We start from the raw sequence: 27,863 nt of genomic DNA on the forward strand, positions 1-27,863 counted from the left end.
CATTGTCTGTACTTGGCCCTGGTCTGGCACTGCACTGCCTTCCTCCTCCATTATGTTTGGCTGAAGTATTTTGTTTGTAGCTCAGATATAGCGATGTGAAATAGAACAAGACTGAGCTATAATAAGTAAATGCATCCTATTTTTGTAATATTAAGACAGCAAATACTGCATAATGTCTGGGTTTCTTCTTCCTGATGAAGGGATTAATTCTGCCCTGCTGCTCTGTCAAAAGAATCCTTTTGTTGCACTGTGCAAAGCAGTTTGAGTCTTTTTTTTTTGTTTATTCCTCTGAAGCCCCAAAGCTGCAGACAGCCCTGAATAGTGCTGGCTAGGTTTACACCCCACGTGTAGCCTGCAGGGATCTCACTGCAGACAAATTTTCATGAGGAAAGCTGCTAATGGCTGCTGCTTTGCAGTTGGCCTTAAAAGTCAAGCCAGGTGAATTTTATCACAAACAATGCACTATAGAGGAAGAGAGAAATACCTTCTTTCACTGTTAAGTGTCACCTGAACTGCTTTTTTTCAAGAATGGCAAAACCTATAGCAACCACACTTCCAGTGCTGTTCCCTTTCCTCTGACCCACCTAACCTGCCTTCCCTCAGAGCTTATCAGTACACCACAAAATCCTTTAGATGCATGACATGGACATTTCTGGTATGAGATACAGATGCTGCTGTCTAAGGAATGTGAGACATATCTGAGCTTCATTGGAGACAAATCCTTGAATGCAGAGGTAGAAGAGAGGAATTTACACTTATTTTTTTACTCCAGATCTGCTCCCTTTGATACTAATGGACTCTAATGGTTTCAGTAGGAATGGACCTTTGGTAAATTGCTGGTAGACTGTTCTAAAAAGCCTTGTTATGAGTATTTTAGGCATGACTGCTCCTAGCCTTCCAGAGGGAAGGTGGAGATAGAAGTTTTAGGTATGAAACAGTGTTGGCACTGCTTCTGCTAGTGTTTATGCAGTTGGCAGCATTGGTGCAGCCTTCATCCCCATGTAGTGAGACTGTTCCCTTTGGCTGTGGTAGCAGTAAGATGTGTATATCTTTAAGAAATGCATGTCTTCCACGTATGCTTCTCCTGAGTAATGGGACTCCTGTCTAGTTGGCTCATAATGAGACCTGACATTTCTAATTAGGGCTGCTTTATGAAGAATGAGTCTTAACTCTATTCTCCATCATTTATGTTTCTTTCCCTGAACTCCCCCCAGCTCCTGCTGGGATCAGGGGCAATCCTGGAGGCAGCCCTGGAGAGGCAGGGCTGGGCACACTTTTTCCTGCTGCAGCTCTGCCAGTGCACTTCAACTCTGATTTACACTCCTGCTGTTTGAGCTCTGTGCTGGGCAGGAGCTGAATCTGCAGAGGGTTCTAATCACATGGAGCTTCTGTGATGTGGAGGGACAATCACGCTCCTTTTCACTGGAGATTTAAATAAGATCTGATCCCAAGCCTCTACAGGCAAAATATTTATGCACCAGCATACTGAAACTTATTCTCTGCTCCCTCCCCCTTGAGAAGCTCCATACTTGTCTCTAGTGCTTTCCTTAGATGTCCTTTTTTTTTTTTCTTTTGTTTTTGATGTATGCACTGGATTTTGTCTCACTGCAGTGGGATTTCTCCAAAGACTCTGTGTTGAGTCTTTGTGTGCACATTGTGCTCCATGCTTGCTGCTTCCCTTCATGGCACTCCCTGAAGCTTATTTATTATCATGGGCTCTAAAGCAGTTTTGTCCCTATTTTTGTCCTATTTCTTCCTTGTAGCAGCACATTACAAGGAGCTCTGTTCACTCTGCATGAAAAGTGTGGGAGATGTGACAGAATACTGGGGCCCTGGGAGCTTTGTGACAGAGGTGGACTGTGCCAGGTCCTGTGTCCTTTGTATAAACCAGGCCAGGCGCTCCATGAGCTGCAGCAGAATGTTCCCTTCAGGGCCTCCAGTATGAACATGTTTCGTTTGGTCCTTTCCACAGCTTCTTCCCAGGAAAACAGGATCACAGAGCCATCTGAAACACCATGTTTTACCTGCCCTAGAAATGGTAAATAGTTCCAGTTAGAGGTGAGAATGTACCTGAACTGTGTTTGACGCTCTGGACCTATGGCCAGCAATGGTCTGACCAGTATTTGAAAGCAGATCATCTCTGCTCCCTCATGGCATGGAAGGGTTTCTGTGGAACTACACACAGGACAAATGTCAGTAAAAAGCTGTGATGAACAGCTCATTTCATAAATTCTGGGCTGGAATCTTGACTTTCCTGTACCGATAACGCATGGACCACTAATTCTGGCAAACCTCTGAATTAGAAGTAAGATTTTTTTCATCAAGAGGTTTTCATTGGTTTCATGCAAGTTCCAGTGGTCCACATACTTGAAGGACTGAGAGGACAGCCCTATGCTTGGGGGTTTTTCCAAGAGTTGATATTTTTCTTCACTTTGAAGATAGTGGGTGAAGCACTAGAAGAGGTTGTCCAGAGGATCTTCATCTGTGGAAGTTTTTAAAATGAGTCTGGATATGGCCTTGAGCAATACAACTTTGTCAGCCCTGCTTTCAGGAGGAAATTGGGTCACTTGGCCTTCAGAGGTCCATTTTTAACCCAAGTTATGCCATTATTTCATTTTTAGTAGTTATGGAAGATCTTCAGATTGATTCAGTGTTTTTTTTTTCTACTTAGTACTTTCTAGCTGTGTGTGTCAGTAAGCTGAAGGCAAAGTTTGCCAGGGTCATTTGAGATTATGCCTGTTATTCAGCTCTTCAGTTTATCAAGAGTGGTAAGAGGACTAAAGGCAGAAGAGAATGTGACCTCAGCTAACAACACAACCTGATGTCAGCATGAAAAGGCTGCAAGCCACAACAGAGGCACTTCTATAAATGGCAGCCTGTATCATCTAATGCACATCCTCTGCTGATTTGGTGTTATGCTAGAATGGGTGATAATGCTTCACTTTAGTTTTATTGGTCTGTCATCAGTGTGACTGTCAAGTTGCACATGGGCATTTTCAGTGAAACATTAAGATGCAGATTGCTATTTGATTTTAATATTAAGAATGTAAAGCTTGATATTTAAATGTGGATATATTCTAATTGTTTATGTGAAATTCAGTTTACTACAAGTTAGTAGGTGAGCTATATTTTGTTCCATTTAATCTTCATGCCATTCTTCAAAATACTATGATTAGGAGTCTTCTGAAACTTTACTTGTAATGGTAAAATTTATTTTGCAGGCAGCTCTGTTCCTCTTCCCTGTGTAGACAACCTTAATATTTATTGTAACTTGGGATGTTTGAATTCATTTTCTTCATCTCAGTAAGGTTTTTTTTACCTTCTTTCCTTGTAATATTTAGAAAGGGAAGCTAAGTAAGCCTGGTTTAAATGTAATCTAGATTACTAACCTAGATCAATTCAACAAATCTACCCCAATTCCAGGCAGGAATTATCAGTGGTTCTTTGTATCAGTGGGAGAGGCTTTCCAGATGAATTAGAAGGACCCTGTTTCAAATATTCAGAAACTAAACACAAAATTACTATTAAAAAAGAGGGACTGGAAGTTGTCCAGCCCATCTTCTCGGTTCTGCTTCTCAGTGAAGACTTCATCAATTCAGTCTCCACGTTGTAAAGAGGAGGGAGGGTGTAGTGGGGACCCTTGAAGCTTTGCATAGGTAAAGAGGCAAGGCCAAACAGTTTGAGTTTATGCTAATTGAAGCATTGATTTCTTATGGACATCCTTATGTGAAGGTTTTATTGAAATTCATGCCTCCCAGTTAAAAAAACCTGATCTTACTTACTTTCAATCTCTGAGAAAAACTAAAAGTGAATCTATACTTGTCTGTTATATGCTGTGCTTCACATGTGCCAGTTCCTCTGTTTGCTAATTCTTCTTTAAGTGAAGCAAGCACAGATGGTTGCTAAAGAGAACCAGATGATTTGCCAGCATGGTGGTATGTTTGCCGGAGTGGGACTTGGACAGGCCTAAGGCTGATTTGTTGTCACTGCTTTGAGTTTGAAATTTTAATTTAGAAAGTTGAAATTCCTAAGTTTTGCCACCATCTTTAGTTTGTGGTGTGATTAATTTATGGGTTTTTAATTCTAGCAAGATCCGTGTTGACCTCTCAGTCATTTGTTTTTAAGAAGCCATGCTTGTTGCCTGTTGAGCCTAAACGAGAATGGGATGTGACGCAGACATGAATGGAGGAGTTCATGTAGGACACACATTAATTCCATAAGAGACATAGGGATTCTTTTCTCCATAGTGCCAGAAGGCAAAGTTGTTCTTATCCCTTCACAGACTCTTCAGACTAAATCATGCCAAGAGACTCTCACCAGAGGGGGCAGCAAGAGTGTAATTTCATCTTTTTAGCTCAAATGACATAGTTTAGCTGGACTGAAAGGCCCCTAGGTGCTGGTTAATATACAGGCTAATGGTTCAAAGCTTGCTTCCCTGGCTGGCTTGTGGCTTCTAAGCATGGATTCAGTGTTTGACAATATCTAGGGAGCTGGTGGGATGTGCACTATATCCAGTGAACCAGGATGCTGCTGGTCACTGATTGCTGCAGGCTGACACAGCAGTACAAATAGTAAAGAGCTGCTGTGTAACTGAGCCATTCAATTCCAGTCAGGACAAAATAATAATTCTTGCTACTCTGCATTAAAGTAAGTGATCTGTAATGGAAATGAGCAATTCAGGTGGCTCAAGCTGGTTAATGGTGGAAACTTCAGATGAACCAGGCTGATCCTGCTCTCCTGTTTTGGGAGGCTCCAAATCTTTTTTCTCTCTGTATAAACTGATACCTGTTAAAGCAGTTGGCCACATATAAAGAATAATCATGTCTAGGTGGAAATCTCTTACTTCTATAATACCTTCAAGTATACAGGACCTTCAGCACTCCTGCTTGTGAAAGGAATGAAGTGGTCAAGCTGTGACTGGTACTTGCCTTCTCCAGAAATGCTGAAGGTTTATGTACATTTGAACATAGAATTTGGGTTTAGGGATTTGTTAAGACATTATTTTCCCCTACACTTTATTCCTATTTCTTCTAAATTTTGTTTGCATCTGGAGGCAGGGTACTGCGAACTGCTCGCTTGCCCCCTTGTTTGTTTTTCAGTAACAGCTGCTGACAAATAGCGGTGCCCTGTGAGCATTCCCTGTTATTTGTGTTAAACAACAAGGCAGCAGCAGCCTATATTGTCTGCTAAAAATAACTGAATTGGGTGGAGAAAGATTTATATGTTTTTTTCTTCTGCAACTTGGTCTGCTTGACATTTCTGATGTGCAACTACTATACGCTTCTTTCTTTTCTTTGTGTTATAGTCAACTCTTCATGCAAATTCTTTTAATGTTCATACTGGTTCTTCAGATAGTCTAAGCAATGCCTGGAAACACCTGCTAATAATAAAAACTTGCTAATTTGGTGCTCATATCTGCCTCTTTCACACCTCCTCTGTGCTATTGCCACTTCCATACCTGATAGTATTTAAGTCATGGAGTTTGTGGGCATTTTTCAGTGTGTCAACAGATAGTAATCCTGCCTGTCAAAGCAAGCATTAACACTTTGTTACACAGAGCATAACACATGGTCACTCCTGCTTCTGATTTGTGAAAATGTAAAGTAAATGCATGAGAGTCTGGAATCTGACTGATCTTAGGGAGTATTATAATTTTAAAAGAATTTACTTGTGCATCAAGATCCTTTTACTTGGTGAATGAATAAATAGAAATAGTGAGTCTTAGCTCTCAAACAGTTTTTACAACTGGTTCAAGTGTGCTTTGGGACGAATGTATTTGCACACCTGTGAGTCACTATGAAAGCCCCAAAGTGGAAGGTTTAGGAATGAAACTATCAGATGAAGTCTGTGACTAGCTGTTGTCATTTGAAGATTGGTTTTGGTGTCTCTTCCAGCTGGTAGAAGGAAGGTCTTGGTTTCACCTGGAATCCTGATGTTGCTACACAATTCATAAATACAAACCATCAAATATATTTTACTTGTATATAATACAAGTGTATTTTGCTTTGCACATGTGAGTGGGAAGCTGTTGTGAAATGAATGATGTGGAAGAACCATTGTTTTCCTTGTTAGATTTTACTCTGTAACACACATTTCAATTTTAATAACTTAGTCCCATTTTTTAATTCTCTCAGTTCCTGTGTCTGAAATGAAATGTGTTTAAAATAAAACATTTAAATTCTTTGACATGTGTTATTTTCTTCTGTTCCTGCTTTGGATTGTAAATTCTAGGTGTGTCTGGACACCTTTACAGCCCGTGAGAGACAAAGTACCTTTAATAACCTTGAACTTAGTCTTTTTTTGTTATGTAGCACATAGATGTATTACAGAGCGTCATAATTTCAGTGAGGACTGACAGGAGGGGGTTCTCAGGATGAGCTCACCCTTACAAAGAAAAATCCAGTTTGCCTCTTGTGAAAGAGAAATGGTGCTCTTCTGCACCTCCTTTGTTCTGAGTCATGCCTTTTCTCCTGTACAAGCATGTGAAGTGAGTGAAAGATGACAACAAAGTGATCTAAAAATAAAGGCTTAATAAAATGGGGATCTAAGAAATCATGCAAATGTGAAGATGCATCATATTCTGATTTCAAAGGTGTTTCAAAGAGCTTTCCTTCTCTCAGTTTTTGCCACCCTTGTGACCTGATGGCTACAGATACTTACCTTGGGATCAGTATCTTCAGAGCAAACTCAGAAAACAAATTTCTTCTTCCCAGTCATCACTTATGGTAAACCTGGGTTCAGGGAAAGATTTCATCAGTGCTACTGCGCTGTAAAATGCCCAGTAAGTACTTGAAGACCATTATCTCAACCTGGGAACCTGTTGCAGAGTTTCCAAAATAGAAATGTCTCAGATGTAATCCTTATTTTATTTTGTTGAATAACCTTCAAAGAAGCCTCTTAAAGATTAAAGCAATCTATTAGTTTCTGTTGTCACTCCTGATTAAGATTTATGCTCAAATATTGTGCTGTTTGGTTTTGTAGTTGGTTGCCCATATACTCTCTTCTGTTCCTAACTAGTAGGATATTATAGTGATATGAATCAATTTAGCATCAATTTCTCTGTCCTCCCACACCCCCAGAATACAGATGTTTCTGTCCTGTAAGTCCCAAAGAGCAGGTGGACCTAAAAGTCCTCCTGCATTACACTACACGCCATAACATGCCTGAACAGGAGGAAGATCTAAATTGGTCATCCTTGAATCACCATAGATAGTTATGCTAGACTTTGAACTTGTGTCTAGCAACTTACAAAATACCACTCAAGAAGTAGTTGCTGATAGAAGTATTAGACATTTAAATTATCTCTTGGGCTATTTTACTGTTTTAGTAATATTTTATTTTGACACCAAACTGTGGGGAGTGACTTTATAGTAATGGAGAATAAGGAATCGTGACTAGGAAGTATTTAATTGAATTGCTGGACTGAAAGGGATGCCTGACTCTTGCTCCTTGAGCATGCTATGAGTTGATCTGACTAGTAAGAAGATGCATATGCACCAGTTCCTGGGATGGCTCACAAAGCACAGTGTGTGAATTCCTGTTATATGTGTTTTGCTATAATTTCTCTATTCACTATCTGTCATTCTCTGTGTGTTGTAGAAATTTAATCTCTACTTCTCTGCACTTTGCAGAGCTTATTTTCATCTCCCCAAACTTTAACTTAAGCAGTGTACATCAAGTATCATACTGAGCTCTGGTTACCTAGATTTTGTCTCTGATAGGTGCTCTGTGTTTCAGGCAAGTAGTGAAAATCCTTGTAAGTTTTTAAAGTTACTCAGTTTTAGCTTTTAGTTTTGAATTGTATATCCTAGAATTGAAATGAGAGTAGTGACTGTTCATCTCAACATGTGCATTTATGCTCATCTTTACAATGTAACAAAGCAGAAACACGGTGTAGCGGAGTCTGTGGTTCCCTTGGTGACTTCTATGTTCATATCATAAGCAGCCTGCTGAAAAGGGACAGCTTGCTTCTAGGAGCTGAGCCTTTACAAGGACTACACTTTACAGCCTGCAGTTTAGGAGTGAAGTGTGTCACATATGAAGGGAAGTAGCTCTCTACAGCACAGACAAATCAGTGCAAGGGGGAAGAAGCTGCTATCTAATATGTCCATTTGAATTATCATTGCAATGATCTTTCAGGGTCACAGATGTACAAAGTCGCTGTGCCAGCCAGACTTGCCTTAGGGAAAGGACAGATCTCAAGCTGCTTAGAAAATGGTTCTTTGTATTAATAAAGCATTGTTTTCTTTTTAGTTTTGACTTGTTGACTTCTGTAAGTCTTACATGGAGGCAGCAAGTGCACCTGTCTGAAACCAGAAATCTATATAGATGGAAATCAGTTGGGTTTCAGTATCCTGTGATGATAATGATTTCAGTAGCTTTTCTGAATGAGGAAGGACTTAAACCAGCAAGGCTCACCACCTTGTCTCAGTCTTGTTCCACATCAGCTTCTCATGGAAGAATCACCTGTGAGAAGATGTCAGTACTAAGGAAAGATGAGTGATTTTGACTTTTTCCCCCCAATAGTGGTGAAAATGGCTGTGCCAGGCTTTTTCTGCAATCTGTTCCCAGCTCTTACACGGGAACTTCTTTGATTTTTAATGTCTGCAGTTCCATTTAGGTCAGCATTTGTTTCATGAAGTCTTCAATGAGTAGAGCCAGAGTAAGATGTTTAACTGGGTTGTGGTTAGTGTTCGTATTCTTTGTAATAAATGTGAATGATTCTGCTTGGCTTAATTTTCTTTCTTTAGGGCTAAGTTAAATTGTTACCTTACACTTGCCATAGTATAAAGGCATCTCAAGGGCTCTTACTTTGGCTCAGCTGGTGTCTTATAACTTGTTAAGCAGCAATAATTTGATCGTGCATCTGAGTCCTGAGGCAAATTCATCTTTCGTTTTCACTTGACAGACGTTGCCTTTGAACCAGAGGAAATCTTCTGCTTGCTTGTAAATGTTTATTCAGAGCTTCCACCACCTCTTGCCAAGTTTTGAACTTAATCAAAACTAAGAGATTAAGGTCAGAGCTAGTCTGCCCTTAGTCCCTTTGTTTAGTTCTTCTTGTGGGTGAGATGGTCTTGGAGTTAGAGTCAAGTGGTACAGGAGATGCAGCAGGGAAGCTGGTAGAGTTCAGATGAGATGAATCAAGATTTTACTGGTCTGCCACAACACATTTTTTCAGTTTGAATTTCCTATTTGATACTGACATATTGTTATTTGATGCAGTAAGTGGCTTTATGTGGGAAAACTGATTTTTCATCATTCTTTCTGGGACAGAACAGATGTGGAAGTCTTCTATGTGCACACAGTATGTGGGAAGAAAACAGGATGGTTACTAAAGAAGTCAGATGATCAGTTGATCAGAATCAATTACTAAGTCCAACTTTCAGTCATGGTGGATGGTTTGGATGATGGGCTTAAGTTTTACCTAGGTGCAGGGACCTGAGGATGGTTGAAAAAGGGTGCTGAGCCATGGGGAGAAAGCAAGCAGCAGCACTGACTGAGGCCAATTAAAAATGGGTGGGGCAGGATTATGTTAGACTGATTAGGACACAACTACTTGTATGTCTTTAACTTTTAAAAGAAAAGGAGGGGGATATTTGTGCTTATTTTTTTATAAAGTCTGAATAATAGTAATTATTTTTATCTACGCCATGACTGCATTATTTATTTTGCAAGCACTTTGGGAAAGATGCTTTCTTCTTTGTAGCACGTTAAAGTTCCCTTGCTTGCTCGGGCTTTCATGTTGCCTCTGAAATATGAATATCAAATTTGGTAGGCAGAAGTAATTAATGACAAAAGGAAGGAAAGTTTCAGTAGTGTCTTGACTCTTCCTTTTTGTTTGCTCTTCTCCCTTTGAGTATGACTGCTCTGTTTGCTGTACCTAATGATGGTTCTTTATGGGGAAGAATGTGGATGAAGGAAAATACATCTACCTTTTGTTTTAAAGGTGTTGGGGAGTGGATGAAACAGGAAAACAGAAGCCCTGCTGACTCTTAATATTTCATCAGTTGTGACACATTTTTGGTTTTAGCATTTTTCTCCCATGACTTTCTTCCTTGAGCCCATGGTTTTCTTAAACTGAGGCTTTGAAGGATGGGTGAAAAAGGCCCAAGAAACAGATGTATCTCAGGAATTGGAGCTTTCCACTTTAAATCAGGCATTCAGACTGTGCTTATATATTTATTTGAAGCTGAATTAAATATCAGTCTGATTATTTTAGGTTAGCCAACCACGTGGAAACCATATGCTGTACTGAAGTATCTGTCAAATAGGCTACTAATTGATATACTAAAACCTCTCCATGCTCACTTGAAAACATGCAGAAGAAAATCTGAGATGAGCTACTTATAAAAAGAAATCCTGCAGAGTTCTTCCTGTGTTTGGATTCACCTTCATCCCAAATATATCGAGCTGGAAGCAGACTTTAGCTTAATGTGATGGTGATTAAATAAAGGAAATCCTATGCTCTGTTACGTCTTCTGGCATGTGCTTTAATTCTGACTTTTCTGCATGACCTGGAGTCAGATTCCTCATGTGTACTTGTCCTTTCTTTCCACTGTGTCAAAAAAGTGGAACTAATCCTATCTAGATCATACACAAATCTGTGCAGAGTAGTATTATAAGTTATTGCCAGTGAACATCCATTTAAAAATTACTGAACAAGCATTTTTTCACTAAAACTTGCCTTATATTATATACTACTTCCTGGTTTTGCATCTTAAAAAAACCCAAAAATTTTCAATTGAAGTCACTGGTATTATAATAATAATAAATACAATAGGAATTTTGTACAATGATCGTGAGAAACATGAAATGCGAGCTTTTCATTTACTGTGTCTATTCTCTTTGAGACACTGGGGATAAAAACCAAATGGGCTTGATTGTCAGGAAACCATTGCTTTCCTCTGCCAGTGTTTGCCAAAATGAGTGTGATGTGACTGGGGAATGGGTATTTCTCTCCAGCTCTAAGGAGCTGCTGCTCTAAGCACTGGTTGTACTTGAATGTGCTCATGTAGACATTGCAAATGCTGGCATGGGCTGCAAACATTGGCACTGGTGTACTGGTGCTGAGGCATGGTTTGTAAGATCCTGTGTGCATGGAGTTTCTAAAAGGCTCTGCTTGCTCTCAGGGAGCTGAATTAAAGTGGTGGTGAGACAAGAGTGTTCCCAAGTCCTACTTTTATTAGTTAGGAATAGGCAGAAACTTGTGCCTTTTAGTGCATCAGGAGAGTGCTATGGCAGGCAGGCAGTGCTGCTGAATACTCCAGAGAAGCATCAACATCAAGTGTGGTTCCCCACCCCTTTCCTTTGCTGACAGCAGCAGTGGATGCTGTGGAGATCACAGAGCCAACTCTTGAACTTAGTAGCCATTGTGGCAGGAGCTCAGAGGCATCTCAGACCACTGTTTGGTAACCATTTCTGGCTACAGAGCATAGCCTGGATTGTACAATTCAACTTTGAATTATTCTTAAATAAACAAAACTTGTCTGTAAACTGCTTATGTATGTGTCTTAACAGTCTGTAGTAATGTGTATCTTTATAAAGATGAAGCATTTATTTGTGGTAGAAATTCATGATTATCAGGCTGGCCATGCCTGTTTTACTAGTTGATAATCTTTCTTAAAAGGCATGTAGGCTGGGAAGTAGTTGCTCCCTAGTTTTCCTTCTGTGGTTTTTCTTTTGTCTCAGACACCTTCAGTCTAAGACATTCTTATCTCATGATTATTTCCCACTGAGCATTTGACAGTATTTTAAATGGTCATCTAATTAAAGTATATTAATTATGCATCCGGCTAGGCATTCTGGATGGGAGTCACTGATGTGTGTAACACTGTACAGTTTTTGCCATTTTAGTATCCATGTTCTTGCATTAGCCTTTAACCAGGCAGATAATGCCTTGGGACATAAGGCTCCTGTTTTCTGTGGCTGTACAGGCTGTAGGCTGACAGCCTTGCTTTTTCCTGCATTGTTGTGGAATAACTGCACCTATTTTGTTTCTTGGCTCAGAAGTGGCTGCTTGGAAAGTTTAGGATACCCCACCCTCTCACAGGAGGAGCATACATGAGGTGCTGGGCAATATGTCCCTGTTAATGATTGTAAATAAGCCTAAGCGAAGGTACTGGAAAGGGCTGGTTCTGCAGCTTCCCCAGGTGCCTCCAGCACAGCTTACTGGCTTAACTTCACCGACCCAGCCATCCTCTGAGACTTAACTCAAAAGTAAACAAAGCTGCAGCTTGGCATTTTTATCTCCTTGTAGATATCTCTAGAAAGCTTTCTGCTGTAGGACTTGTGTGGATTAGCAGGTTTTGCAGATGTTTCTGGTGGCTGGAAGTGGGATCTGCAGTATTTCTGCCCCCCTCAATGCGCTCTGTGTAACTGGAGGCAGTAAGATGTCTTTGTCTTTTTTTTGTAACAGTGCTTTGTCCTAAAACTGTCAGGATGCTCTTTCCTTCCCAACACAACCCTGCAGGCTCGTTGTCAGTGCTTTACCTCGGTGTGCTGTGTGTGTAGAGAATGAATATCCCTTCAAGAAACGATAAGTGCTAACAGTAGAAACTGTAATTTCCTTGTGTTGACAGTGATGGGTGTTGGGGCAGTCAGCATGGAGGTGAGCTGCACTGGTCATAATTGCCCGAGGAGGCAGAAGGATCTGTGCCTCCTCAGAAGGGAATGCCAGCTGGGGAGTGCAGGCTGGAGAAGTGCCTCACCCTGTGATGTCATGGCAGCAGATGGTGCAAATAGCTGGAAATCTGGACCTGGGCTGTGGGCTGGAGTCACCTGCCCTGTCTGCACATAGGGCTTCTGCCCTTCACTGGTGAAAAACACTGTCCACTTCAAGGCTTCATATTGTTGGTATGCCTGCTAATTAAGTTACATAGGGTATAGGTAGTCCAGGCAAGACAAAATATCACCTATCCATTCCACAGGTATCTCCTTATTCCTTCAGGTTTTGGCAAATAAGCCCCAGGCTGCCACCAGCAGGTGTCTCCCTGGGAGCTTGGTTTAATCTTTGCTGCTGTTTTCCTGTAGCACCGACCATGGGAAATACAGAGAACGCAATTTCAGATGTGGCTAAGCTTCAAGCAATCGTCAAAAACAACTAAATTAAAATATTTTTTTCTAATCTGTTGTGATTTGATTTCTACTTTTCCCAAACCATTTGCAAATGTCCTTTTTTGAATAGGCATACAGCAGTTTTGAAGATAATACTGGGAAAATAAGAAAACATTTCTAGCCCTACTTACATCTTTAGTAGGAGGAAGAGAAAGGGATCAGTACAAAAAACTGTTCAGGAATGGAGCTTAATCTAGACTTTGGCAGTGCCCTGAAGTCTTCATACCCTTGAGAATGTCCCTCAGCTCTGTTTCAGTTTACTCACAGGTTAAAATAATGACAGGCACTTATTGCTCTTGTTGAATGACTCCGCCTTTTAGTCACATTTATATAATTTTTAAAGTGAATACTGTGCAAAGCTGACCACAGACCTGGCAAAGGAGGCTGTTGCCTGCGGTGCTGGGTGTAGTGTGGATGACCGCAGCTGGGTGATACTGATGCCCACTTTACTGCCTGAATCCTGACTTTGCTTGCTGCAAACACGGGGAGTCCAGGCTGTTGCCGTAAGATTTCCAGCAAAGGCAGAGATGGAGGGGAAGGGTTCATTGATTGCTCTTTAATCTGACACATACCTGCTATGTGTGTGTATGGAAGTGGTGCCTGAGGGAGTTCCTGTGCCTCTGCAGAATGGAATTTTTCTGTCTTGTGAATGAAGGCAGAAGAATTCACTTTCTTTTATATAATTATTTGCGTAAATAATTAAACTCTAGTAAGGCTGAGGCAAAATCTTAACATTGCCACTGCAGTGCAGCACAGAGGATTAATATTAAAGTGGGAAATAGTGTGCTTTATCTGCAGTTTGGGTATGACAGAATGCTGCGACAAGGCTAATTCCCGTAGTTCTGTCAAAAGGTGTTTTCTGACTCTAAGATCTCCCTGAGCCATCCGGCATCAACAGCCTTTCTCATTGATTGGTATCTCTTGGGCTCAGGGACCCACTTTGTGTCTTTCATCTCTGAAGATTATGCTGATGAGAGTGCAGTGAGGAGGGAGTAATAAGGTGCTGCAATTTAAAGGGTGTTTTCAAGGGTCCAGAACGAAACTGGGGTGCACCCCCAAACACAGCAGGGAAAGGCACAGCAGTGAAATACAGAGGCAACACCCTGATGTGGAGTCTTTTATAGGCTCTGAAGTAGCTGGGGTGTTTGTGAGGGCTGGGGAGATGTCTGGACAGCCTGGCAGCGAATGGAGGGTGAGTGTCCCACAAAGCATAATGACCAACCTCTGGGCAGCCACAGGGGTAAGTGCAGGGCAGGGAAAAGCTGCTTTTGCTCTTTAAATTGAAATTTTATGTAAATGCTTGGGCTTTTGGGGTGGGTGTGTTTTTCCAAGGTATGCACTGTGGATTTCCTGGTGCTCTTGAGGTCTGGGGGAAGGCTGTGTGGCTGGCTGGAAAAAAGCACTGTGGGAATATTGTATTTCCAAGGATTACTTTGAGGAAAGTAAATCCTTATCTCTCTCTCTCCTCCACTTTGATTGTGTCTTATGTACATGTCTGCATCTGTCTCTCAATTATTTAATTGTTTTTTACATCAGTGTGGGGTAAAGGCTGTGTCTCTGCAGCTCCTCACTCATGGGTGTTTGATTCTTGTTTAGGTGAACCGTAGTAAAGTAATTGCTGAAACTTATAAATCCTAGCTCTTAATGAATTTATTTCTATTTTTGATGTTTTTGTGAATTATTTTGGCTGTTTGAGCTGGTGCCCTTTCACTCAGTATCATAGTTATTATATTGTCTCCTATTGATACTTAATTTAACAAAAGCTATAGGAATGTAACATCTGTACTGCCTCTTTTCTAAATCTCCTTAAAGCTAATGGAAACTTTCATATGGCTGAAAACTGTCTAAGTGACAGTTAAAAACTCCATTTTCAGGTGTGTTAGTTTCATGAAGAGAAATTTCTTAAAACTTTTGTTTGTTGTGTTCTTAGTTGTGCTAATGCTCAGATGCTATTAGAAGGGACATGCTGTGACTTGTTGATGTGATGGCATTAATACTTGTCAACATTATGGTTTAAAAAGTTGTGTTTTGAAGTAAACAGACTCATTAAACCCTTTTTATTTGTCTCTTGTTTTCAAGTCTTTAAAGCTCCTCTTCTCAATCATCCCCACAGTCATCCATCATAGCTACATCTTAAATTGGAGTAATCTGATTCCAGGATTGAAAATTATAATGTCCTTCAGAAAAGTAACTTAAATCATCATGAGTTGCATGATTTCAGATCAGTCTTCTGCAGGATAATTTTCTTTGACTTACCAGGCCAGTCCCTGAGAGCAGATTTTGAATGTTTCCAGGGCTATTGCTTATTCTTGCAGATTGAAGTTGGAGTTTACTTTCCATACGGTTATTGTGTTTGCCTAGTCTGGTGTTGGATGCAGTCACGTCAAAGTGTATAACAATTTCCACATACCAGTTTGGTAAAGTTAATTTTATCATACTGGTATGGGTATAGGTTACTATAGGTAAGTATAGGTTTCCTCACTTACAGAAATGTGCTTTTTTAATGATTTCTACTGCCTAAATGTTCTTCTGCTTACAGAGGGATGGCAGGCATGAATACTCTGAAATTGATGTAGTTAGGTGCTTGGGTCTAAGCAGTATGCATATTAGAGCAGCCTATGTAAATACAATGTATTTGGAGCAGAAGACAATTCCAAGTGCTACTTCCTTGAGGATTCTTCTTTTCCTCTGTGATAGGAAAGTTGAAGATCTATTAGGTTCATTAGCTTGTTATTAGACAGAATGAGGCAGCAGCCAGATGATGAGTGTCTCCTTTCCTTGCTAAGGAGGGAAAACCAAAGCATTTGGGATTAAACAAAAGCATGTGGTGTTATAAGAATTATTAGAGCAAAAAGCATTTTGCACCTACCTGGCCTGACAATCTTGGCCTGGGTCTCTAAGCACCACCTTACCTGTGGCTGATGGTAACCATGTTGTTCATTGTATATATTATGGCCACAAATACATTGACTAGATTTGCATTGTTGAAACCTTATTCAGAAAAATTCCCACCCACAATGATGTGGATTCTAGTTTAAGGAGGGTGATATATGCGAGATAAGAGAAAAAAAGCCAAGGTACTGGACAATAGGTATGTCCTTGTCATTGTTCAGCCCTTGGAGCACTTCATGCTGAAGTCAGGTTTTTGGGACTCCAAAGCCAGTTGTGGAGGATGATGAGGTGGCTCAGCACATAGTGCCAGAAGGCAGCAGCAGGGGTGGGCTGGGACCAGAGCTGGTGACTGGGTCAACCTGGGATAACTGGATGTGATGGGGGAGAGGGTGGCAGGTGGCACTGTGGGGGCTGACCAGGGTCACTGAGCCCAAGTGGGTGGTGTTTTAAAGGCTCAAAACACTGCCTGGTGTGGAGGGTGGGAAGGAGGAGCTGTGTCTGGGGCTGGGGAGAGCAGCTGGGACACTGGGACATAGCCAAGCAGGAAACCTTAATGGTGTTCTGTGGCTATGTACTTCTGCTTGTAGCTGTGACTCCTTTGTTTTTAAACATTTAATTCTGCTGAGGAGCACATACATGTTCCTTTATATTTAGTGGGTTGATAAACTCATTTTCCTGGAGTGACATCTACAATACCTGTGTTGGAGTTGGACAGGCTTGCAGCTAAGCCATGCACAGTTTTCATGTGTGCTAATGGGAAGAGGCATCTAACCTCAGCTGAAGCTGCCTTCCTTGGACACCCAGCAGAGGGTGAGACAGAAGTCACAGCTGGAGATGGGGGTACCAGATGCTGCCTTGGAGGGGAGGGCATGAGCTGAGATACCAAAGGGGTGTCTGTCTCAAAAATACGGTCCAGTGCTCATGGACTTGTGCCTGGCAGGAAGGAGTAAAGAGGAACACACCCTGTTTTCTTTGGCATCAATAGTTTTGCAGGTGTGTGTTTTGGCTGGAAAGGGCACTCAGACCTTCAGGGAGCTGGGCTTTGCCCACCTAGTAGAGGTTGAGCATGGAATTTGCAAGTGCTGTAATGTTTGTCAGCTTTAGCAGCTACCTGTCAGCTCCTGGTGGACCATGCCATAGGAATGGTGGGGAGGCAGGTTCCTCTAGTGTCATCCACTTTCATCTGCACCTAAAAGAGGGATTTTTCTGAGAGTAATGCAGGTGATCCATGCAAGAGGTACCCATCTTGCCTGTTTCAGCTGCTCTGATGCTTGGAAATGGAACAGATGGTGAGTGGGCACAGTGGGCCCAGGACAAATTTAGTCCTTTACATGGTTGAAACTGAAGACCATAGTGGGGCAACTTTGTTACGAACAGATATGATAGGAAGCTCTCTTCCCAGTCTGTCATCACTGCAGAGTAGCTGTCTTCTCGAAATCTTACAAATAACTAAAATATTTGAATCTGATAGCCTAAAGTTTTTAAAAGGCAGAAAGCATCTTTTTTTGTTGGAAAGGACATTTGAGACTGCTTTAAAAGGTCCCAGGCTGGTGGTGCAGGCAAGGGAAGCGCTGGCCCTTGTTTACCATGGTTCCTGAATAGTTAGCACAGCCTCTTCTCCTCACTTTTCACCTTGCCCAGACCTGAAGGGGTTACGTTTTAAAATGAATAATGACTAAATTTATTCGTCATGGACAAATGATGACAGCTGTTGAGATGCTCCTGTTAGCGCTTCCCAGGGGATAAAGTCAGGCTGGTTCCTAGTGCAAGCCAGCCGAGCCAGGCAGACTCAGCTCATCTTCATCCCGGATTATTTGTCCTGGGTTCCCCTCACTAGTAGGGAATTTCCTCCCTAGAAGTGAACCGAAGTTTCCTGGGCTGAAATGGGTGCTGATAATAATCGTGCCGATCTGCAGCCGTAGAGAGAGGACAGAGGCCATGGCTGTTTAAATCCACGTGTGAAGACAGCATGCTTAATGAATCCGAGGGGAAAAGATTGATTATGTTCTGGACTGAGAGCTGCGGCGCTCCGTGAAGCACTCTTACATCTGGGCACGCTATGGAAAATATGAAGGAATGTTGAGGAAGCTTATTTGCAGAAGGATATGTACTTGTAAGCAATTTTCTCTTCTTCTTAAATAATGTAAAGGAATTGAAAAACGTAAAGCAGATTGTTTTCTCTCTGTCTCCGAGACAGCAGAGTGGCGAGCAGACAAAGGCCTCTTTTATAAGGGCATGTCTTTGACAGAGAGTACTGTAAGGTCCTTATAAATGAGCACTGGGGGTGTCTTGTGATGGGAAGAACATCAATGGTTATTTAATGTTAGAATGGGGCACTGATTCCGCTTCAGTGCACCTCGGCTGGTGTCCTGAGAGTTACACCCATGCTGAATTTGCCATTTGCAGATACGCTGAAAAATATGATCCCAGTTTAAATGATTATTATGAGCAGGAATCAATGGGTGGCAAAAAAAAAAGAGGGTTTTTTAACAATGATGTATAGCAGCTTGGTTTTCTGTTCTTTTCTGTACTCCCGTGTCCAGGTTCCTTTCTGTTCTTTGTTTCTCTTTCTGTTCTGCACACGTGCTGCTGGCAGACTTGATGTGCAGTTCTGAACGTGGTGCTGTCATTCTGCACTGCTCAGATGAGAAAATGCTGTTGGATTATTGAAGGGATATTCTGGTTTGATAAATATGTAGTGCTTAGTTTGCAGACTTAATAAACAGGAAGATGTGATTGTAATCCAGTCATCCCCAGAACTGTGGGCGAGCTGGTTTGATTTGTGGAGTATTGTATTTTTGCTGATGCTCAGAAAAGCCTGTTTTAGAAATAAATGATAGTCTATTTAGTTGCTGACATGCTACAGGAATGCAATGTTTTTAATATCTGGATTTTTTAGTTTTTATTACATGAAATAGCAAACCACACCCTCTCCTTTCAGAGGGCTGAGGCTTTAAAAATGCATATAGAAGAGCAAGTGAGTTAACTAACGCTGCGCCTAGATAGCCTGAAATGCAGCTGATGGAGAATTTTATTACCAGATGAAAGAGGTGATGAACTAGTAAAAGTATCTTTTGTTTCTAATATGACTGACTTTCTCCTGGCTGCAAGTACACATATGTCAAATAATAGGTTGCTAAATATTTTAGGAGCTTTTGAAATAAGTACAACTGGGACAAGTTTTGCTATAAGTTTTTGGATTGAATGGCTGTGCAAGTCTTTCTGAATCACTGAAACCTCGTCCTAGAAGCTTCAGAGATTACACATTTTAAAGCCTGTTTTGATCTGCCCTGACCTTGGTGCAACTCATACCAGTGTTTTTGAAATAATTTCTGTTAGAACTAGACTGTGTCTTTTGGGGCAAAAAAAAAAATAAAAAAAAATAAAAATTTTCCTTTTTTAAGAACTGCTTGTGGTAGAATTCACTGGGTGATGCACCTCCTAGCCTCACAGAGGGTCAGCCCTGTGATTATTGCAAAAAATGGAGGGGGGAGCAGGGGGGAAGAGAGGAAAAAAGAGGCAACTCAATTGAATTTGTTTTTAACCTCCAGCCAGTTGCCTTGTTGTATATTTTTCTATTAGATGAGAAACAATAATAATAAATTACATTGGAAAACTGTGTTAAGAAATCTTCAGCAGCTGTGTTAACACAGAATATAATCAAGCAACTTATTAGGAATCTGTCTAGAGTAAACAATCTCTTGCAGAGAATTTTCATTTAATTGAATTAAAAACATATTTTCTAATCCTTTAATCATTCTCATGATTGTTCCCTGAGCTCTTTTCAAATTATTTTTGAATTACATATGTCAGAGTAAGACTGGTGTCAATAGGGAGATAGTTCGGTCTCGATGGCTGCCTTCAAACAGCCCACATCCTAATTGTGTCTTATAGTCTCTTTAGCTGTGTGACCTGAAATTATCCAAGTTAAAGTTCCTGTGTTCACTTTTGCCTTGTTCACTTTTTCCTGAACAACAGTACAAGTGCCAGTTAATATTTTACCCCTTTCCTTTAGAGTTGTTTTTTTTCCCCTAGCCCTTTCCCATATTCCAAGACATCTTGAACACCCAAATCAAGAGGAGATATGTCCTTTCCCACCTTTTAAAACTTTTTGGATGCTTTTGTGTACCTGCTGTGTCAGTACTGAGTTGTGATTGGAGTATGGCATCATGTGCATATCAAAACTGGGGTTTGTAGGTTTTTAGATGATCCATGACAGTTCTCCCTTGTCCAGCTGATAATAAGCCGGTGCCACTTAGGTCAGAGAAAACTGAAAGGGGTTGAGCTGAGAACAATTTTGCCTGCCCTAGAATATGCCTATGCCTAACTGTTACCAGGTTATTATTTTACATTCAGAAAGCTCAGCCTATATTGAATTTCACTCATTAGTGTCTAGCTAGGAGCCTGTATTTGTTACTAGGTGTTCCCTGATGCTTTCCTGAGCAGGGATGGATTAAAGCACCTGCTTGACTTTTTGCCAAGTGAAAATTGTGAAGGAAATGTTCCTAATCTGGTGGAGAGTGGATGTGTACCTTGGGCTGTTGGAGAGGGACGGACATGAAGAAGGTCTCAAATCTTAAATGAAATGTTCGTGTGGAGAAGCTGACTGATGGGGGCTGAGCTGGCTTTCTCGCCTTGATAATTACGTGTTCCATCTATATCAGCTGCCTAACTACTTTGTCACCTTTCAACTTAAGGCTGTTTTTTCAAGTGAATTAGCTAATCTGTGTAAAACTGCAATATAAGCAGTCCTTTGGAATTGAAGTGACCTTGACTGAGATTCAAAGAGGCTGTAGTTCATTTTTAGTTAATTCACGTTCATGTTTGGTAGTAGAGGCTAAAGTTGAATGTACACAGAAGGTTCTATAACGTTTAATGCACCTTACATTTATGTTTTTATGTATTTGAGGAAATTTTTGGTATTTCCTTATAAGGAATCTCTGGTGTTAGTTTAAAGAGTTAAAGGGGATTTGTACCTCCAGATGGCCCTGTGATTAATGGTCTGTGGTTCATCAACAATGTGGGTGTTGCCATGTGAACTTTCTTGGGTGATGCTGTTTATCCTTGGTCTGGTGCAAGCAGCTGGCTGGTGGGGCAGGGCAGCCTCTGCTGCTTGTCCCTTCCACACTTGGATCTTGCATTTGCTTGTGGTCTTAGTTTCACTACAGTCTATGTTAAAAGAGCTCTTGGAGGCATAAATGTGAGACATGCAGACTGTCAACGCCTCAAGTATTATCTGGAACTAGCATCTTTCTGCCGTAGATTCCAAGTTCATTCTTTTCATCTGCAGTAGTGAAATATTAGGTTCACTGAGCTGGTGGTATTTCACAACTAACTGGATTTTTAAGCATGAGGACACTGCTGAGATGAGGACTGGCAGAGTAGGCAGAAAAATGTAGCATGCTTGCCATAACACGGGCATGTTCCTTGGGACATCCCTTTACTTCATTGGGCTTACAGCTGAGTGTGGTCTCTTGGCAGATAAAATTTTTGATGATGAAGACTCCGTGGATGGGAACAGACCTTCCTCAGCCAGCTCCTCTACGTCTTCAAAGGCCCCTGCAAACTCACGCAGAGTTGGGATGAGCACTACCCGCAGACTTGGCTCTGCAGCTCTGGGCTCCAAGTCCTCAAGTAAGCCTGTACAGATTGATGTGTCTGTGAAGTATTTACAGTGTTCATATTGAGCTTCTTGCAAGCACTTCCAAACTGGCCCCCAGAATTCAGTAACAAATTTTTCCATATTCAGTCATTCTGTCTACGTTCTCCACGTGTCACAACTGAAGTCTGGTAGGATGAATCTCCAAGCAATCACTACATCCCCATAATTTATTTTGCATTTTGTGAAAGGTTGCACCTATGTGGTTGCAACTGTGAATTGTGAGTAAATCATATTGGGTGCTCCAGTGTGTAGATTTTTGCCTTTGTAGTTCCAGCTCTATCTGAACTGAGACTGCTTATAGCTACATGCCAAACTTCAGCCCTTGCAGTCTAAAGCTGATACACTGGCTTTCTCCTAAGACCTTTGGGCATTGCTGGTAATAAAGGTGCAGAAAGAAAACTGAGCAGTCATTCTGAATGTTAGCAATAATTCTACGTGTTGCTCTAATTCTATATGTGTCCTAGGGAAAGAGAGAAAGTTCCCTATATCAGACAGTCTCTAATCTGATTAGTATTCCAGAGACTATTTATCTTCCTTAACGTTCGTCTGTTTGTGCACCTGTCAGATCTCCACCTTCATCTATTATAGATGGGATTAAATCCTTTAAAATAGTCTCCCATATAATTAAAGTAAGTATTCCCTTTCATCTTTCAGACTGTGCCCCCTAACTGTTGAGTGACTACTGTAATGACTTCCCTAATCTGCCCTCTGTGCCTGTGAGTTGAAGGATGCCATGAATGTCTCGCCAGTGCCTGGCATTGAATTTCCCTGCCTCTGCTTTCATTACATCTGCAGCATTCCCAGGCTGCATGGGTAGTGAACTTTCTCCTGATTAAGTGCCTTGGTAGCTTGTGGTTTCTTAATTGATTCTCTTGTTGATAACAAGATTTAAAAGGCTTTTTTATTTGTGTGTCAGCAGCCAAAGAGGGAGCAGGTGCTGTGGATGAAGAAGACTTCATTAAGGCATTTGAAGATGTCCCAACAGTTCAGGTAAGTAGTTACCTGTTAAACTACGCTGTACTAAAAAGTAGAAGGTGGATATAGTATCTCATGCTAATCACTGACAGATTGTGCTTCATTGTGGTGTTGGCAAATCTTTAAGGGGGGAGCAGGTTAGAGGTTGAAAGGAAGCAAGTTTTAAATGGTGGGGTGTGCCAGTAGTTTATGGGAAGCCCTCTGGGAACTGAAAGCTGTAAAGGTGACTTGTGTCTCAGGGATGGCTGTTGTGAGTGTGACAACTGGACCATGTATGTTTGCTGATTCAGCTGGATAGCTGAGATGCATCAAGTATCCCATCTCCTTCACTGGAGCTTTATATTTGAGGCAGCTGAACAGCACATGTGTCCACTCATGGTCTTCTGTAGGTTTTGATTATTACAGCCATTACTAGCTGCAGGAAGCTATAGTAAAATAATAAAATATGATCCTTTAATCATCTTCTGATAATTTCTGAATTTTTGGTTGCAGACAATGGGTATAAATTCTGAGCATTATGCAAAGCCAGTTGTGTCTAAGGCTAGCACATGATGTTTAAGCATTGAGGAGCAAAGGACATAAGAATGTAGTTGGGAAGTGATTTGATTTTATGGAGTAAATCTTGTATTACAGTGCTACTCTGTATTTCAATTTGTAGATTTATTCCAGCCGGGATCTTGAGGAATCCATAAACAAGATCAGAGAGATACTATCAGATGATAAACATGACTGGGAACAGAGAGTTTCTGCGGTAAGTAGTGAATTTAGATAGGATCTCTGGTAATAGAATGTTTTTCTACACTGAGCTTAATCCCACTGAGGGTGCTTGGGTAGAACCTCAGACTAAGGCTGGAATGTAGTTTTAGTGGTGAGCACCTGTAATGTTCCCCCAAACTTGAGGGAAATGTTTCCTTGTGAGACTGAATTTAAGCTGCATTTGTGAGGGAAACTGCTATTTGATAACAAGAGTCTGTTGAGGCAGCATCAGATTGAACTGGAAGTTGTGCGGCAAATCCAGGTGCAAAGCTAGAAATTTGCTAGTAAGTGCTAAAATCAAAATATCAAGTCTTACTCAGAATATCTTAAAACTTACCTGATAAGGCAGAAAATTACTTTGCTTACAGAGAACTTATTTATGCTCCTGCAAAAGGGAGGTGTAAAATAATTCAGCAGGAATGTACACGCTTCAGTTTTGAATAAATATGACTGTGGGAAGTGTGGAAGTGGAAAATTGGATGCTATATGCATGTCAAGACTGAGTATTATTTACTGAGGTGAGCTGTGTTTTCATGATACAAATAGATGCATGGTCTTGTCTACACAGTAGACTTTCACCAGTATGTGTAGCAGCTTTGCCTTGTCTGTCAAACCCTGTATTACAGATCTGAGAGGCAGACTGGGCTAATTCAGCTTACTTCTGTTTAGTTTTATTTCTGTACCGAGTAACAGGGAGCTGAAATTGAGGCCATGTGTAGATGCATTGGTGCACGGGAGGGCCTGTGAAGGTGTCAGAGGATTGTCTGTAGGATGAGATGGTGGTCCCTGTAGTATTAATAGGAAATTTCCAATTTTGATGAGGTCAGGGTTCCACTTCTGCTAGAGCCAGATAACTGTTTTAATGAAATCAATTGACACATTCTGAATATAAGTCAGTATTACCCAGGCCTGGGTGAGAACCATGCCCTGTAAGTCTAGATACCATTTTAACACAAGAGTCAGAGGTGAGATTGCCTCAACATTAGAAACTGCTGTAAATAGGGGAAAAAAGGGGAATGTTTAAAATATTTTGGTTTAAAATATATTGTTTGGGTTATTAACTATATAATTTGAGTAGCTGTATGCAACACTTCTGGATTTCTGTAAGTTAGCAAGGGTGTTTTGCTTATTGTACTTAGTTTGTTAACTAACCATGAGTTGAATATAAGATAGGAAATAATAGAATTACTTGGACATCAAGAATCAATTTCATCAGTTCATGTTGATGAATAATTGCACAAGAAACCTGGAACCAGGTATTGGTCCTGAACATAATTGTCCTTACATTTGCTGCTCATTAATGGTCACTGTTTTCTTTTATGCTCCTAACAGTTGAAAAAGATCCGTTCCTTACTTTTGGCTGGAGCTGCAGAATATGATAACTTCTTCCAGCACTTAAGACTTTTGGATGGAGCATTTAAATTATCTGCTAAAGACCTGCGGTCTCAAGTCGTACGAGAGGCTTGCATCACGTTGGGGTAAGTTTATTTTCTATGTGTGTTTGAAACATGATGTAGAAGAAGAGGAACAGACGCTGGTTAAAACACAATTAGGATGTAGCTTGTGCTGCTAGTTAAAGGTAGAACGTGATTTTTCTGCATCTGTTTCATGTAGGTCAGTAACTGTAATTCTGCCAAGCTGTGTTCCTGAGTACTAAACAGTGCTGGTGTGGGATACACAGAATGAACAAGCAAGCCATGCCTTCATGCACAAGTAGGGAAGCATTAAACAATAAAGCTGAAAATGTTTGTTTTGTTCTGGTTCGGATTGAGCTCGTTTTTATATCTGATGGTCTACCTATGTGAAACCTCAAGAAAAAGAGTGCTGCTGTGTTTCTGACATTTTTTTTTTAAAATATGTACATATTAAGGCAAAATAGGGAGCTTCAGGGAAGTTGTAATATAAACTAACAAAAAATATTCTATCTCCTTGATCCCATTTGTTTGATAATAAATTTTTAGCTGTGCTAGTTGCTTTATTTTATGCTGACCTTACTGTTTCTTAGGGTTCAGATGAATATAAGACACAAGTTTGAAATGAAAGGAAAGGAACTATTTTTGAAACATGGTGTTATCTGTCGTTTGGAATTGGAAAGGAGGTGACAGTTGCAAAGATTGAGATGTCAGATGTGCTTATGTCAGATGTTCTGTACAAGTCTGACGCGCTTTATCTTCAGCTCACTTACCAGCATGACTTCATTCTGTTTTTCAGACATTTGTCATCAGTTCTGGGAAACAAGTTTGACCATGGGGCAGAAGCCATCATGCCAACAATTTTTAATCTAATTCCAAATAGTGCCAAAGTCATGGCCACTTCTGGTGTTGTAGCAGTTAGATTAATCATTCGAGTAAGTATGCATCAAAAGAAAACAGTGTTATAATTTCTGAACACTGCAGTGTTTCTGATGAAATATGAGTGCTGCTGCAATGAAAATAAGATTAAGTGCCTAATCTACTTTTCTGATAGTGCTGGGCTTGGCTGTCTCAGATGTTGTGCAGCCTTGTGCAGATGATGCTTGTTAAGCTCTGCCAGAATTGTTGGGGAAATGTTTTGTTTTGCAGGGCAAGATATTTCCATCCCTTTAAGAGCTGAGCAAACATTTTTCTTTGAAAGGGTTTTAGACCATCCTTGCAACACAGACTCATCCTCTTAATTATGCTCTAAAATGCCTCACAGACTGTCCTTGCTTCTCAAAACTGTTAGTTCACAGTGGTGACTTCTGCCTAGTGATTCATTGGCTAAGCTGTAGGTAGCCTCATGTCTCTCAAGTTGTCACCACTGGCAGTTTAGATCTTCCCACAGTGATTCCAGCTCCTTGACTCACTAGAGAGTGTCATTATAGAAGAAAGTCAAGTGTCTGTTAAAGGTATTTTAGCTGATAAATTGTAAAATATTTTTAATATTAAAAATTTGTGCATATCTGTTAGTGTTCCTTTATCTAGCAGTTCTGTTTTTAAGAACTGGGCAACAATAAAGATCTGTATACTGAGCTCAGGTGGCTGAAGGAGATAGTCTTTCATTCTGTGGAATTGTGTAAAGATTTCTTCCTGTTCTTGTTTTCTTCCAGCACACGCACATCCCTCGGTTAATACCCATCATAACCAGTAATTGTACCTCCAAGTCTGTTGCAGTTAGAAGGTGAGAATTTAGTTTGCATTTACTGGTTTCTACTAGTAAATAAGTGCTTTCTGAAAATGTGAATGTATTTGTTGTTGTTTGGGAAAAGAGTTGAAAACACACTTATTATAACATGAATCTCATATATCTCCATGATTTGAGTTCAAATTAAAAGTCAGCTGTTCTGTATAAACTGCATCACTTCAGAGAGGAAAAGGCGTTTTTCCACAAGGAGAAATGGTTTTTAAACTAATTGTCATTACGTGTTGTTATAACATTATTTTGGCATTTTCACAGTCATGTTCCTATTGCCCACTGCTGGCTGTTACAGTGACTTGTTTTCTTTGAGCCAGTAAATCAGTCTTATATGAAAGCATCGTCTGGAAAGGAAGTTGGACTGAATGGTCTAATGGTCCTGTCTGCACTTAGATTTTAAGTGCTTCAGTCCACTACCTCACTGGCAGACTCTTGCTTCCTCCATATACCTTAACTGGTTCTTTTAGGGTTAGACAGAAGGAAGGGCTTTGTGGTTGCTGTATTTGGTGACAAACTTTGAGCACATTTCAGCACACTTGTTCCTTAAGATTCCTGAAGTGAGGAAGGGAGGTTAAGGTCAGAAGGGTTTGGCCCCATGTGAGGCTAACTGTGAGGTTTCTGTGTGAAGCCTGGACTAACAGGTACAGAGTATCAGTGTCAATCTTCTGGGCCTGTATCCTGTTAAATTAAAAAGGAAGCTTCTAGGATTGTTTTATGACAATCCATCTCTTCAGGCTTCTCTTTAGCAAGCTGCCTCCAACTAATACTTCAGACTGTTTATTAATTTTTTTTAAGCTGTTGGATATTTTTATTGGGATCAACACTGAATTTTGATGGCCCAAAAAGCTTCCTAAGCAAAGATGGCTGTTATTCAGAGTCAGGTATGCAAAGCCAGTGTGCCCCAATTAACTTAAACTCAGCATGTCTTCTCTCTCCTCTCAGGCGCTGCTTTGAATTTTTAGACTTGCTGTTGCAGGAGTGGCAAACACACTCCTTAGAAAGGTAAGTTCTGAATACAAATGGATTTGTTCTCTCCTACTTATCTGGGGAGAAGGAGATAATTTTCTGGATCATTCTGGAGAAAAGATCATTTAGGAAAGAAGGTTATATTAGGTAACTGTAGTAGAGATGTTTTTGCCACCCAAATATATAGATACACCGTTTGTTCTGTAGTTCCATCAGAGTTTGGTATGTCTCCTGTGCCAGCCTTGGAACACCTGGCTAAAAAAATCCCTGAACTCAGTAATTTTGGTTTAATTTTTTTTTTCTTCTCTTTTGTACCTGGAAGTGCTATAATGAGGTGAAGTCTGCT

The 27,863-nt window shown here is 40.7% G+C and overlaps 1 protein-coding gene across 17 annotated transcripts in view; it reads left to right on the top strand.

The window, feature by feature from the left end:
- CLASP1 (cytoplasmic linker associated protein 1) overlaps positions 1 to 27,863 on the top strand; it is a 170,504-nt gene that overhangs the window by 58,631 nt on the left and 84,010 nt on the right. For 16 of the 17 annotated variants that reach the window (XM_058839247.1, XM_058839248.1, XM_058839253.1 and 13 more), the window contains exons 9-15: positions 21,487 to 21,639; positions 22,584 to 22,657; positions 23,301 to 23,393; positions 24,731 to 24,876; positions 25,610 to 25,745; positions 26,466 to 26,536; positions 27,494 to 27,553. In XM_058839247.1, coding sequence (XP_058695230.1) covers positions 21,487 to 21,639; positions 22,584 to 22,657; positions 23,301 to 23,393; positions 24,731 to 24,876; positions 25,610 to 25,745; positions 26,466 to 26,536; positions 27,494 to 27,553 — 733 coding nt within the window. The remainder of the gene's footprint in view (positions 1 to 21,486; positions 21,640 to 22,583; positions 22,658 to 23,300; positions 23,394 to 24,730; positions 24,877 to 25,609; positions 25,746 to 26,465; positions 26,537 to 27,493; positions 27,554 to 27,863) is intronic. The other variant, XM_058839249.1, reaches the window with a different exon arrangement.

This window comes from Poecile atricapillus, chromosome 5 (genome assembly GCF_030490865.1).
Source record: "Poecile atricapillus isolate bPoeAtr1 chromosome 5, bPoeAtr1.hap1, whole genome shotgun sequence".
Taxonomy (NCBI): domain Eukaryota; kingdom Metazoa; phylum Chordata; class Aves; order Passeriformes; family Paridae; genus Poecile; species Poecile atricapillus.